We start from the raw sequence: 14,322 nt of genomic DNA on the forward strand, positions 1-14,322 counted from the left end.
CGGGCTCGGTGATCATCATGATGATCAAAAGGCCGCATTGGCAGAATTACAATATAATATGACAGGAGATGAGATGGAGAGAGACAGGATGGAGATCTCCATAGAACACTGTCAATCAATTGCGTTTTTAATCATATTATGATACTGCCAAAGCGGCCTTTTTAGGCCCCCTGGATATGAAAAACAAAAGTTCTTGCTTTCACGTTTTGCGTAATCTTCCCGATGTCCTACGTAGATAACACACTTCTCACACCATACCAGCATATCATAGCAGCACGTTAGATTAACTACAGATTGTTTAGCATTAACAAAACTAATTATAAAACTGTTTTCTATTCCAGAGCTTATTCATTCCACGTGTCAGCCGAGGGTCAAATGCAACCGGTGCCCTTTCCGCCTGACGCGCTGATGGGTCCGGGCATACCTAGGCACGCGCGTCAAGTTTCTGCCCTCGCGCACGGTGAAGTCGTATGCGCAGTAACTGTGTCTTCGCCAACAAAATACGTTTATACTGGTGGCAAAGGATGCGTCAAAGTGTGGGACATCAGCCAACCCAGTAAAGCTCCAGTCAGCCAGTTGGATTGCTTGGTGAGTGGGTAACTGTCGGCAACATCACCGAAATGTACCAATTTACTTGAATAATTTTATTATGTACAAATCTTGTTCACTAATGTTACATCTCTCGTGTTCCTATTTGATACAGAAACTCAATAAGGTCTATCTTCATCTATTCTATCTACTAAAAAACAAAAATTACTTTATATTTTAATTTTATTTAACTTTTAATTACAGCAACGAGACAACTACATTAGATCGGTCAAATTGCTTCCCGATGGTCGGACTCTGATCGTGGGCGGCGAGGCATCGAATCTTTCTATCTGGGACTTGGCATCACCCACGCCTAGGATCAAAGCCGAGCTCACGTCATCTGCGCCTGCTTGCTATGCGCTTGCCATTAGCCCCGACTCCAAGGTAAGAATTAATAGTATCCGTAAATTATTTTCTACTATATCGAGTTACATTGTAACTGTTACAAGGTGAATTTAGAATAACATCACTCATAATAAATGAGGGTCGAGACTGGTACCTTGTCGAACGCTTTCCAGAATCTTGACACGAGTTTCTTTTTGAAGGAAATGTAATTTCAAATGCCTCAAGTGTAATTTATGTTATTCTTAACGATTCCATTCGAATTTGTATATTCAATGTTTTTATAATCAAAAGCATTACAAAAAAGAAATTTCTTTTCAGGTGTGCTTCAGTTGTTGTTCAGACGGTAACATAGCGGTTTGGGATCTTCACAATCAGACGCTGGTGCGGCAGTTCCAGGGTCACACTGATGGTGCTTCCTGTATTGACATTTCTGCTGATGGTACAAAATTGTGGACTGGTGGTCTGGATAATACAGTGCGGTAAGTACATCATTCAAGATTCTCATGTGTATAAATTTTTTTTTATGATACCCAGCGACGGGAAGAACAAGTCGTGCGACTGGTGGTAAGCGACACACCTGTGCATAACAGTTGCAGTGCCAATCAGAGCTTTGAGGGGCACTGCCACGGCGCCAGTCACCCTGAGTCTTCAGTTGACAAGTCCCAAGTGCCTGTAATTTCACCAGCACCCTCCCCTTCAAAACTGAAATGCATACATTTAATTTGGTTATGTGGTTACCATATGAGGCCTTTGCCTAGAAGTGAGAAACTATAAAATCTGTTACTAGCCAGCTTTTACTGCTGACAATTTTGTTGATTTCATTAGTCAATTTGGATTTAATTTAAATTAAAAAATAAAATTGAATAAATAAAAAAATGTTGCGTATCGTTTTGCTCGTGTTAATGTTTCATAATATTTTTTTCGACAGGTCATGGGACCTCAGGGAAGGCAGACAGTTACAACAACACGACTTCAGTTCTCAGATATTCTCACTTGGATATTGTCCTACAGGTAAAACTTTTTTTATAAACGTCGATCTCATCGATGAAAAATGACGATGAGATAGAGCATGCACACCTAACTAATGCCTATTCACCATCTATTCACTCTTATTATGAAAAGACCCAAGATGTAGCGTTCGGGGAATAAGTCTGCAGACAGCTAATTCCACTACGTCTGATCTCCTGATGATGGAAAGGGGAAGGAGGTATTAAAGTTCTAATTTAAAAAGAGACCTTTGATACTTTTTTTTTACTCTATAAATTTTCAAAAACTCTCTTGACCAAACCCCTCTTTTCTTCTTGTCCGAAGCTAACAAGGTGTCTAAATTAGAATCGAAAAGCTGGGCTAGCTGTTTACAAAAATTACAAGAAATGACGAAAGAATAAACTTGGCGTAGTGTTCAATGAAGGTATCGAGATGGCCTTTTCATCAGACTCTACTTCTTTGTCAAATACCAGCTGTGTTACAAATCTTTACATTATTCTACACACGATGATCTAAATTACATTTTCTTTCACAGGTGAATGGTTAGCAGTAGGCATGGAGAACAGCAATGTGGAAGTTCTTCATGCGGTAAAACCGGACAAGTACCAGTTGCATTTACACGAATCGTGCGTGCTGTCACTGCGCTTCGCCTCGTGCGGCAAGTGGTTCGTCTCTACTGGAAAGGACAACTTGCTTAATGCGTGGCGTACGCCTTACGGTGCCAGTATATTCCAGGTAATAAACGACATAATTACGGGAGCGTATATTATGAGAAAGTAATCTTCTGGCTGGGGTTAGCTTTGGACGCTGATGATGTTCAGAGAACAGATTTTTTAAAGTGATGTTGTTTTTGTTTCGTCACTTGATAAATGTGGTTTCTTCTTCTCCTCTGGAAAAGACGCATTTTGAAGTTTCCCACACCCATTGCGCCAGGGTCCCAAGTCTGCTAATTTTAAATCATCTCAAATTGTACGTTGATAGATTTATTTTTATAATTACAAGTGACGAGACGAACAACACGTGCGCCTGATGGTAAGCTACATGCCTGCCCATAACAGTTGCAGTACCACTCAGAGCTTTAAAGCGCAAAGTTCTGAAGGACACTGCTGCGCTCGTCATCCTTAGACATAAGTTGACAAGTCCCATGTGCCTGTTTCACCAGCACCGTTACCCTTCAAAACCGGAACGCAGTAACGCTGACATTACTGCTTGGCGGCAGAAATAGGTAAGGTTGTAGTACTTCCCTGGACAAACTCTTTCACAAGGACTCTCGCTCTACTGCTACTAAAAGGTCACAATAAAACTTTAATGCCAATATCTCGAAAGTTACCCGTTTATGCGTAAATGCGTTAGTTATGACAAGGAAGGAAGAAAAGATCTGTAACAAACACACTGCTGACACGACCCTGAGCTACAGCTCACTTGATAGAGCGGTGGCCCTAGTTTGGCATGCAGACGCAGGTTCGAGTGCTATCAAATCGAAGGAATTTTTCGTTGTGTTCGATCTTTGTATTATAATTACAACAAAGTAGCGGAGTAATTTCACAAAAAAATAATGATCATGGTCGTAGAACATTATGATATTCAATAAAATCAATACAATAAAACGTACTTTAAAACAGCAATTTTATTTACAGTCAAAGGAATCGTCATCGGTGCTCAGCTGTGACATCTCCTCGGACGACAAGTACATAGTGACAGGCTCTGGCGACAAGAAAGCCACAGTGTACGAAGTGATCTACTAGTGCATATAGTGTGTGATGACCTCAAACTCGAACAAATCTTGAGCAAGTGTAGTGCGGACAGTACCGAGTGGTGATATAGCTTTAGTGTATGTATAGATATATCGGGATGCCTGTATATGTACTTATGCGACATGTTTATATAGATTAGTGTGCGCGTTTTATGTTTATTTGTTGAGCGCCCGTAGTGTATGTTGGCAGCAGATCTCAATGACGATTTCGTTTCAATATTGTTGTAAAATGCTCGTATTAAAGAAAAAATATGCGCAAATTATGTTTGTCTCTTTCTTTATAACACTCCCTATCATTACTGAACCTCCGTTTGATTAGTTTAAAATAATAAGTACAAATTTTAATAACCTGACCCAACTTTGCTGATATCGAAAAGCAAAACGCTTTACTATGAAACAGAAACACAACTAGTGAGATATATAGTCGAATCAACTAATGGATGTATAGAAAGGCAATTGTATGAGAAATAGAACAAAAATGTAGACTAGGTTCAGTGGGTGTACCGCAGGGCAACATTCGGTTTCGTTTTCTATTTGTTGCATAATTATTAAAAAAAACCATGTTGGACACAAGAATCGTGAATTGCATAATGCATCGGCGATAGGTATGTTGTATGTATATGGCCTGTTCTCGACGCCAGCAATCTGGGCCCCAAGTCTAAGGAATTTTTCTTTGTGTTTGCTCAATATTCGTAACAATTATAACAATAGACTATCATACCCAAATTTCTTAAACTTGGTTTATTGTGTAATCGGCCTCTCCCTTGTCCATTGGTTTATTAAAGTCAGTTGTTTAAAGCAATACATAGGCAGTGCAGTAATATTTTTGCGGAAAGCCATGTTAATAAAAATGGACCCCCACCTCCTCAATGCGGAGGGTGCTTTGCATAAAATGAATAAAATAAACAACAAAAGCGCAACTACAGTCACAAACACCACCACCAAAAATATAACTAATCTGGACGACGAACTAGAATATGTGGTTACGGAATACCATCTATAGTGCTAGTGTAACAGGACACGCCTTGCGCGAGAGTGACATGAAGCGCGAGGTACAGCTATTCTTGCATAGAGATCAATATCAAATCAAGTATTGTGTGCGCCCTATAGGCCATGTTGTGAGTATACCACAGGGCAACATTTTGGTTCCTACTCTATGTATATTACATAATTATTGACGAAACAACACGCTGGATACAAAAATCGTGAATTTATTTGTAAATACAATTTACAACCATTATATCAAATAGCGTGTTTACAATAGTGTGTGGCAAATCGAGTCAACTTCCTTTCCAATACTTTGTTATAATGGTTTTTATTTTATTCTTGTTCATATTCACTATGAAACATCAGTCAACGGATAACGGATAATCCATAGTCTGATATTATCCGCACTCATGGACTACTTAAAAAAACATACTTAAAACACATAATATTTCCTACTTCATCATTTATTTATCAATACTTATGAACTATCATTACAGGATTTTACCTAATGCGATAGTAAAATACATATGAAATATTGCCTATAACTAAACTAGTCTATATATTTTCATAACATATTACAAACAAAGTTACCATTGTGAGTTCACTCAAAGAACATAAGAATAAGTCACGTTATTGGCCACCAAATTGAGAATGCGAAGCGCGTGTGTCAACGGCGCCTTGTTCATCAGGTTGGTGCTACCGCGCGGTACTGTCAGCAGGTGAGGCCGTCGCCGACGCCACACGTATCCGTCTGGAACACACATGCCTATTTGCTTCATAAGGTCCGGATTGGAAATCTTTCCTCTAAAAAGTTTAAACTATATTTTAAAACTTTTTAGATACTAGTGCAAGTTTTCGCCTGACTTTGTGTTATAGCCAACCATTCCTAAAACAAATAGGCTTGGGTACATCAGAGGGAAATATGGGTAAACGCCGTATTGTTTCATTTAGAGGTACCTAGTGAGTTTATTGTGCATCCTCTCCAACATGACCACATATTTCGCTTCATGCGGGCCCCATATGACAGCATTACCCTCAAGCTGGCTTCTAACCATGGCGTTATACATATAAGGCGATTATCGCTTTAATATTTGTAAAGGCATGAAACCTTCGACGAATAAAACCTAGATTTTTGTACGCTTTTTACATACCCTAACAATATGATCACAATACGATCTAAGCTGATCGACTTAGTTTAGTTCATTTACACTCCAGAGCTTGCGTTAAAAATGTACATAACTCTTTTACTTCACCAAATACAGCATTAGCCCCCACTTATTAACACCCCTTTCATTTTTTTACGTGGGCAAATCAATCATGGACACCTCCTGCCTAGTACAGACGAAAGGTTATGTGATACTCCTACTCACTGAAACCTCGCGGCACCTGTCTCCGCACCACGTGCTGGATCTTGGGGGCGCCGAAGCAAAAGTACCAATAACTATCCCTAGCTAATTCGTAAACATAAAGATAACTGAAACTATAGAAAACTAACTTTTCTGTATTGTCTCGTCGGGCGGTTGACACTCCAGCAGCTTGATTTTGATTGCCTCTACCGATCGGAAACTGCGTCTTTTCCGAGTCGAGGCACATATAATTGCAATTCACAACTGGCCGATCGAAACTATTGCCATTTCTACTCGGAACAATAGTTGATTTAACTCACAAAGTAGAAAGATAATAGTAGGAATCAAGCGAGAAGATGATCTCGCTCAGAAACACGTCTGATTTCGAGACTATCATATCGATTCCAATTTCAATAAAAAACAGGCCCCTGTAGTCTCCGGAACCGATAGTACTTACAAATAATTATATGAATTATTATATTTAATTTATGACATCACAATTCATTCCTTTAGATTTCTATAGGCAGCTAAGCGCCATTTATGAGTTTATTGTGTTGGTAAGTGTTAGAAAAACGCTCATTAGCAAATACACATGGCCACACACTGGGCTTAAACACGCCATGGTTTTCGATGTTGCTATTAGATTACAAAACAAACAACGCAAGGTACATTAAATAATAAATGTGTCAGTCAACTCACACATTCCATATTAAGGAATTTTTTGTATCAAAATAGGCACCTAAACATCAAGTAAGGTAAATAACTCGCTCTGAAATCACGGAATGATTAAAAATAAAAGGCAAAAAATGTAAATATAATACTCAAATTTTTATTAACAATAAAAAAACTTTTTTATTTTAAGTTTTTTCCTGCCGAGCATAGAACAACGCAACAACAGAAAGGCTGATTCATATTGCCATCCGAAAATTACGTTGTTTACATTGTCAACTCATGAAGATAAAAAATTTGTAATTTAATAAATATTTACATTTTAAATACCAAAAAAGATAGTTAACTTAATGTGTGATTTGTATTTACACTGAAGGTGAATAAATTTTTGACCGACTTAAAAAAAAAGGAGGAGGTTTTCAATTCCCCTGTATATTTTTTTTTTGTATGTATGTTACACGATAACTCCGCCATTTGTGAACCAATTTTGATGATTCTTTTTTGTTGGAAAGAATGATGATGTGGTCCTATTAAAATTTCAAGAAAATATTTCACCTCTAAGGGTGGCAAACTAGGGGATGAATGGCTTTTGAGGTCGGTTTTTTGAACCGGAGATTAGGTTAGGTTATTTTTTTTTTCCAGTAATCAGCACAAATAATACTACAGGAATCACACAATTTTTTCAACGCTGACCTGTGTTATGTATGAGTCCCAGAATTATAACGCTATCAACTCTAGGGGCACTATCCAGATCACCCAAACCAGAACCAGTTTAGAAAAATTTCGTTTCTAAATTCATTCTATAGGGAATTGAATCCGGGACTTCCTCATTTAGCGCAAAGAATGAGCCACCGTTTGTCAACTTTTTTATAATTAGTTTACGTGGCTTATCAATCAACGTCAGTGTTTGGCTCTGTATTTACCATTCACGCCATTGATAAAATTTGTTTATTTAAAATAAGTGAAACATAAGACTCGGAACATTTTAACGCACACAATGTAGTCGTAATGAGCATAATGAGCTTTTTATCTAACCGATTAAAGTAAATATCTACCCTATAACTATCAACACTAAATTATCAAAAGTATTTGTTATTGAGACCAAAGATACCTAGGTAATTTTGGGTGAATACGCAACCTATTTTAACTATAATTATTAATAATAAAATTTTAAACTTGTCGTTTTCAACCTTTATTTTAATGCAAGTAAACATATAATATATGGACATCATACGATTCCTATATCCCATACTGTACCCTACGATGGGATTGACCTCGGCCTGCGGCGCATGGTCGGTGGCAGGTCACGGGGTGTATGTACTTATGCTGCAGGATGCTCCGTACCCGTACTTCGACCAACCGGCAATAACGAATGGTATGAATGGAATGGAATTTTAAATACTTTTTTAGCTACCACTGTTAATATGATTCAGGAGGATAATAATTATATTATGCACATTGATCATAATTACTGTACAAAAAGTGATATGCAGTCCCTCAGTTGCTTCCTATTGTGGTCTCAGATATTTTATAAAAAGCGGACTGCAATATAATAGCAAATAGGTATAATGAAAAAGCCAACATCAAAGCAATACCTCAAATCGTATTACACAATTACGACAATAGTTATAGACATTCAGGATGCTATTGCGGCTTTTGCGATTCTTTATCGCTTCAGGAATGTCACCGATGAACATGTAGATGGTTTGCCGCCATCATGCAAACAGAGCGGCATTTGGTGCGTAGAGTTCGTGGCAGCGGTAGTCGCTGCATTACAGTCGGGGTCCTGTGGGTTCATTCCTTGAACACTAGACCAAACTTCGTGTGTACTCTAGACCTAGTACATATTTGTAACCGACTTCAAAAAAGGAGGAGGTTTGCAATTCGACTTATATTTTTTGTGTGTACTAATTTGTGAACCAATTTCGATGTTTCTTTTATTCCACCTCTAAGGGTGGTAAATTAGGGGATGAATCCGGTTTATTGGAATTCACCCACTTTCCGTTAACTTATTTCAATAAAACATGGCAAATACAAGTGGCAGATACAAGCAAATGCCAGAAACTTGTCATGTCGGTTTTTTTTTTTATAAAAAAGTTGTAAGAAGATAAATTACTAACATTAGTGTGCAATTTCTTTTTTGTTTTACTAACCAATTCTTCTTATTTAAGAGCTAGGCTTTTGTCGGTGGAGTTGTCGCCAACCCTCTCTATTCCCTATTTAACCCTAACTTTATTTCCTGATACAATACGACACTAACTTTTCTCTTAACTGATCTAAATAACTTCGTCTCGGTCGTCCTCTGCCTCTTGTACGTTCGATCATCCCGCCCCCGTCTCGTATCAGATGCCGAAACATCTTTCCCCTTCGGTTCTCTAATGTCTTTAATAAACTTCTCTTTTCTTGCACTATTCTTAATAACTCCTCATTGGTTTTCCTTTCCGTTCAACTAATTCCCTCCATTCTTTTTTATGATACTAAGTGACGGGATAAAGAAGTCGTGTATCTGGTGGTAAGCGTCACTTGAGTCCATGACAGTTGCAATGGCGCTAAGAGCTTTAAACCGCAAAGATCTAAGAGGCACTGCTACTGCGCTCGTTACCCTGAGACATATGTTGACAAATCCCATGTGCCTGTAATTTCACCAGCACCCTTAGAGGCTATGCACACGGCTTCTACGACGCGCGTATAAGCGCCGTAAACGCGCGTCCTCTGCGCGTATACACGCCGCAGACGCGCTATAGCCGCGCGTATGTGTCGCGCATTTTGATAAGAGATACTTTTAAATTAAATGCCTCTGTGGCCGAACGGTTGCCTTGCTGACTGTCACACAGAGATCACGGGTTCGATTCCGGGCCGGAAGAAATATTTGTATGGCCTACATTTTTTCTCTCGTGAGTTTGGGTGTAACTTGTGGTAGTCTATGTGTGTACCCATGGCACCCGCGATACAGGGTTTCGCTAGTACGAGACTATGAGTGTGTGCGCATTATTTATTTATTTGTTTAAATCTAGTTTTGTTTGTTAGTTTCAGTTAGTTTTTGACACAACTACATGAAATTCTAAGTGTAAACTCCAGTGGAGAATATAAGCTTCTTGCTTGCAACGCGATGTTTGCGCGCGTTTGAATCAATTCCCTACAGCACGTTTATAAAATACGCCGTGCTTACTCTTCAAAACCGAAACGCAGTAATGCTCACAGTACTTCCCTATACGAACTCTTTCACAAGGAGCTCTACCGCTACTGTAATGGATTTACCATTACCATACCATTAATCTCCAGCACCACATCTCAAATGCTTCCAATCGCTTTCTGTACTAACCTAAATTTGGATTATTCATCCATATTGAATAGTCCAAATTTAATATTTTAATTGAATTGAATATACGCAATGTAATAAGATCCTACCTTTAGCCAATACAATAGAAAAATTGCTATGTTTTATTTTATATATTATTTTCTTATTTCAAAACACATTTTCTTACCTTGGTACAAATCAATTAAGTTGATAAAACATGAACACTGAAATCTTGTTACACTGAATGCTACTCGAGTAAACGTAAAGCAAATTAAAGGTATGTATTTCATAAAAAATCGACATAAAAGAGTTTGTAAACAAGACGTAACTCCTTCGTAAGCTGTTAGGGCAGAAGGTGGCACCGCCAGTCACGAAATATTATCGCAAAGGCACAATGACCATTGACCATGGTGTTGCAGGAATATGCTGTACATAAGAGTGTTTGTTGCTACAATCCCATTAAATGGTTAAGCGTTTGTTTATAGACTGGTAGAGTTTGTTTGTGAACTTGTTAGCGAGTGATACTGAAGTGATTAATTTGCTCTGGTTTATCCATTTATGATTATTTTACGTAAACAACAAATGCGGTAAACAAAGACCACAACTGCCACATGGCGAAACTTTGACTTATTAATAATATGTTATGTACAGCCTTAGTCAAAAGTATTGAACACCCTAAGAATTCCGGATATGCACAATAAGTATTGCATAAAACGGGACACTCTTTAAGGATTATTTTTTCGGCATCTACGTAAAAGCTTTAAAAACAATGGCCCCACACCACAACTTTCCATTAAACACCTCGTGCAAAAAAAATTTTACAATTTTTATTTATATTTATTTTTCAGTTCACTACTATCGCTCGTTGTGTACACATCCAGTGATTTGGCGTTTTTGTTGTGGATTTGTGTATTCGAAAACGATTATGCGCAGGATTTAGTCGATTCACAATCGAACTAGGGTGTAAAGGTCACATGTCATATTAAAATAACACTATCTGGCACCGGCGTGATATATCCGAGTTATAAAAAATATGACATTAAACCAGGACAATTTGGGATACAAACGGCCTCAAGTTTGTAAACACCTACTCGAAAAATTGAAAGAAATCATAACCACGATTTCCCACCCCTTAGTCCTCGATTGAGAACAGTTTCTCTTTAGAACTACAACATTGACGAGGCGTTGGACTTGCGTGTGATCAGTTGATCGTACATACAGTCTTTGTTTATTGTATAGTCATAGTACGAATTTGAGTAATGTTCTTGCTTTGTTTTATATATTACTTTTGTCTTTCCAATATACGATAACTGTTAAATATTTTGCAACTTGTCCGGGTGTGAACGTCTTTTGTAAAGCAGTAATCGGTATGATTTGCGTAAAACGGAGGTCCCTAGATAAGTTACTATCCAAACCCTGTTAATGTAAACCATTCTAAGCCCTTGTAAAAAATGTACTAAACAAGTGCAATCCAAAGTTTAAAATCAAAAGCCTGAAGTGATTCTAAAATATATAATTTTGTCTTTAGTGGTTTAGGGAGAGACCATAATTCTCCGTTTGCTACGATCCTTGCACACCCATTAATCCTTTCATAATCCCTTTCATAGTCATGACTAAAGTATCCGGAATAGAAATTCCGGATACTTTAGTCATGACCTTTTTAAAAACATCCTCTGACTTATTGAAGTACTCATAATTTTATTAATATTATTATTATTAGGGTGGCTTCATACAGGACCTATGCAACACTTCATTAATGCGACCCTTAATTGATATATTAATCGAAGTATTGCGTCACGTTCTTCAAATTGGGTAAGTACGATAATTTGCAGTTTCTTCAGTCGAAGATTCGTTTTCAGAAAGTACAGGAACTTCGACGCTTTTAACAAGTTTTGCAGCTTATGCACAAGCTCAATTGAATTTCGATTATCGATATCGAACTTCCATACCAATCAATGACCGAGTCAACGTAACTTTTCAATATTGAAGCGATCCATTTTTTGGGTACTCATATTATGAAACACAAATTAGTACACTAATCCAAAATATGAAAAAAAAACAAAATATTTCCCCATAACCTGATAAAATAATAATATTTTGAACCAAAGTATTGACATTATAATAGTTGAACGGAAAAGTTACAATACAATAACATGATCTGATGGCCTGAACAATCATAGAGCGTCCAAAAGTGATCACCACTAATTACAGTTCGCAGCCAAGGCCAATAGTGTTAAAGTACTGAAAGATTCACTAAGCATCGACTTTTTGATGTTCTCTGGTTGTAGCATGAGTTTCGAACGCCCATCAAGAGACAGCATTGGGTAAGAAGGTACAATTCACTTTGTACCAGCAGTTCTCGTAACTATGTAGTAAATATCGATTCACAATCGCACTAAAAATTATAGTATAAACAAGCCGGTGCCCGCAACTTCATTTGCGTAGAATAAGTACTTCGAGTACTCTTCCTCTATTTTACCTTGAGGGGTAATTAATTGGTTGAAATCGCTGAAACATTGTTTATTTCTTACAAAAGGCATAAATATGAAACTTGGAAAATGATTGGTTCTGCGTACAAACTTTCATGCTCTGTTTGGGGTGAAAGATTATTTTTGTAACAAAAGGTAGCCTATATCCTTCTTCTAGGTCTCATCTATCTCTATACCAAAAATCATCAAATTTAGTGTAGCGATTTAGAGTGGTTACATATGGTGACTTTTAGCAACGATGCAAACGCGCGTTCATGAAACGCGCATTGCATCGCTACACTTGCGATTTATAAGCGATTGCATCGATGCAATTGCCTTTATATCCCAAGTGTAGCGATGCAATCGCGCGTTTGTATCGATGCAGTCGCGCGCTTGCATCGCTGTTTAAAATCGCGCGTGTGTCTCAAGGTACACGATAAGCGACTGCATCGTGTTTGGATTGCGTTTGCATCAGTTCGCATCAGCATTATGGAAAATTTTGAAACAAACGACTTATTATCCGACAGATAATTTTCTTATAGGAAAGGTAAGTCCACCACAGCTGCCGCGCAAAATGTAGTGGATTCTATCATTACCAGCATTGATGATTGGTATAAAGCAACAGGGATTTTTTATGACCTCACAAAGGCGTTCGATGTAATTGGGAATGAATACTAACACAAAAATTAGCTATGTATGATATCACTGGAGTTGCCCACGATTTATTAAAATCTTTCTTAACAAACTGAAGGCAAACAGTTCAAGTCTGTACGGACGGCAAAAAAATCAACTCGGCTGCTGGTGATATCGCCATCGGCATCCCTCTGGGTAATACGTTGTTCCTGACGTTCATCAACGATCTTGCGCACTATATGTCGGAGAGCTTGGTGGTTCTGTTTGCAGATGACACTACTGTTATAGTGTGTGCTAAAGGCTTCACAGAATTGGACGAAAAAGTAACATACACGTACAGTCAGCTTTGTGAATGGTTTTCTGCAAATGAGCTTATTCTAAACACGTCTAAGTCGAACCTAGTGTTGTTCTCACGAAGAAGTCCCGTATCATGTCCAATAGTCACCTCTGCGGTTCCACTTTGCAACACATGGGCTTCATTCTTGGGCTTCACTATAGACTCAAACTTAAGCTGGAAAGCCCATGTTCAGTCTTTGTGCGAGAAACTTGGGGGTGCTACGTACGCACTGCGGAAACTGCGTCCCCTTGTGTCCACTGTGGTGTTGAGGCAAACGTAATTTACATACTTCCACTCATTGATGTCCTATAGTATTACAATGTGCGGCAATTCAACTGAGTCCAAAAGGGTATTCGTTCTCCAGAAACGCGCACTGCGAACCATAGTAGGCATAAAAGATAATCAGTCCTGTAGAAGCCTTTTTCGAAAGCACCACGCGATGACAACGTATTCACAGTACATTCACGATGTAATTGTTTTTGTGCGTGAAAACATACATATTTACGAGCGATGCACAGGCGGAGGCCGACTGTTACGTAATATAGGAATACTGAAACCCGTTGCTCATCGAACCGAACTCGCAACAAGAAATCCGCGAGTAATCGGGCCCCGATTTTACGAACACCTACCCATAAATCTAAAAAGTGTTACAAATGACGAAGTGTTTTGTTCCCGTCTGAAAGACCTTTTATTGGATAATGAATTCTATAATGTAGAGGAATTTCTTTTAAAGAAATTGTAATTATATTTTTAATTTTGGACGTTTGTATTTTGAAAATATTAAAATTTTTATTTGTATATTTGTAGTTCGCATTTTTCTTTGTTTCTCTTTTAATTATTTTATTTTATATTAACTTATAATTATTATTTACCTTAATGACGATCATGTCATCCCTTGACATTATATTTCG

At 38.0% G+C, this 14,322-nt stretch overlaps 1 protein-coding gene across 1 annotated transcript in view; it reads left to right on the forward strand.

Moving 5' to 3' along the window:
- The window catches only part of LOC113234950 (protein groucho-like), an 82,098-nt gene extending 78,226 nt beyond the window's left edge, over positions 1–3,872 (forward strand). The window contains exons 11-16 of the mRNA XM_026470477.1: positions 342–588; positions 793–972; positions 1,252–1,412; positions 1,862–1,944; positions 2,456–2,655; positions 3,558–3,872. Of these exons, the coding sequence (XP_026326262.1) occupies positions 342–588; positions 793–972; positions 1,252–1,412; positions 1,862–1,944; positions 2,456–2,655; positions 3,558–3,665 (979 nt within the window). The 3' untranslated portion in view covers positions 3,666–3,872. The remainder of the gene's footprint in view (positions 1–341; positions 589–792; positions 973–1,251; positions 1,413–1,861; positions 1,945–2,455; positions 2,656–3,557) is intronic.
- Positions 3,873–14,322: the final 10,450 nt, after the last annotated feature.

The sequence above is a fragment of the Hyposmocoma kahamanoa genome, unplaced genomic scaffold (assembly GCF_003589595.1).
Source record: "Hyposmocoma kahamanoa isolate Upper Pololo Valley unplaced genomic scaffold, ASM358959v1 86, whole genome shotgun sequence".
NCBI classification, from domain to species: domain Eukaryota; kingdom Metazoa; phylum Arthropoda; class Insecta; order Lepidoptera; family Cosmopterigidae; genus Hyposmocoma; species Hyposmocoma kahamanoa.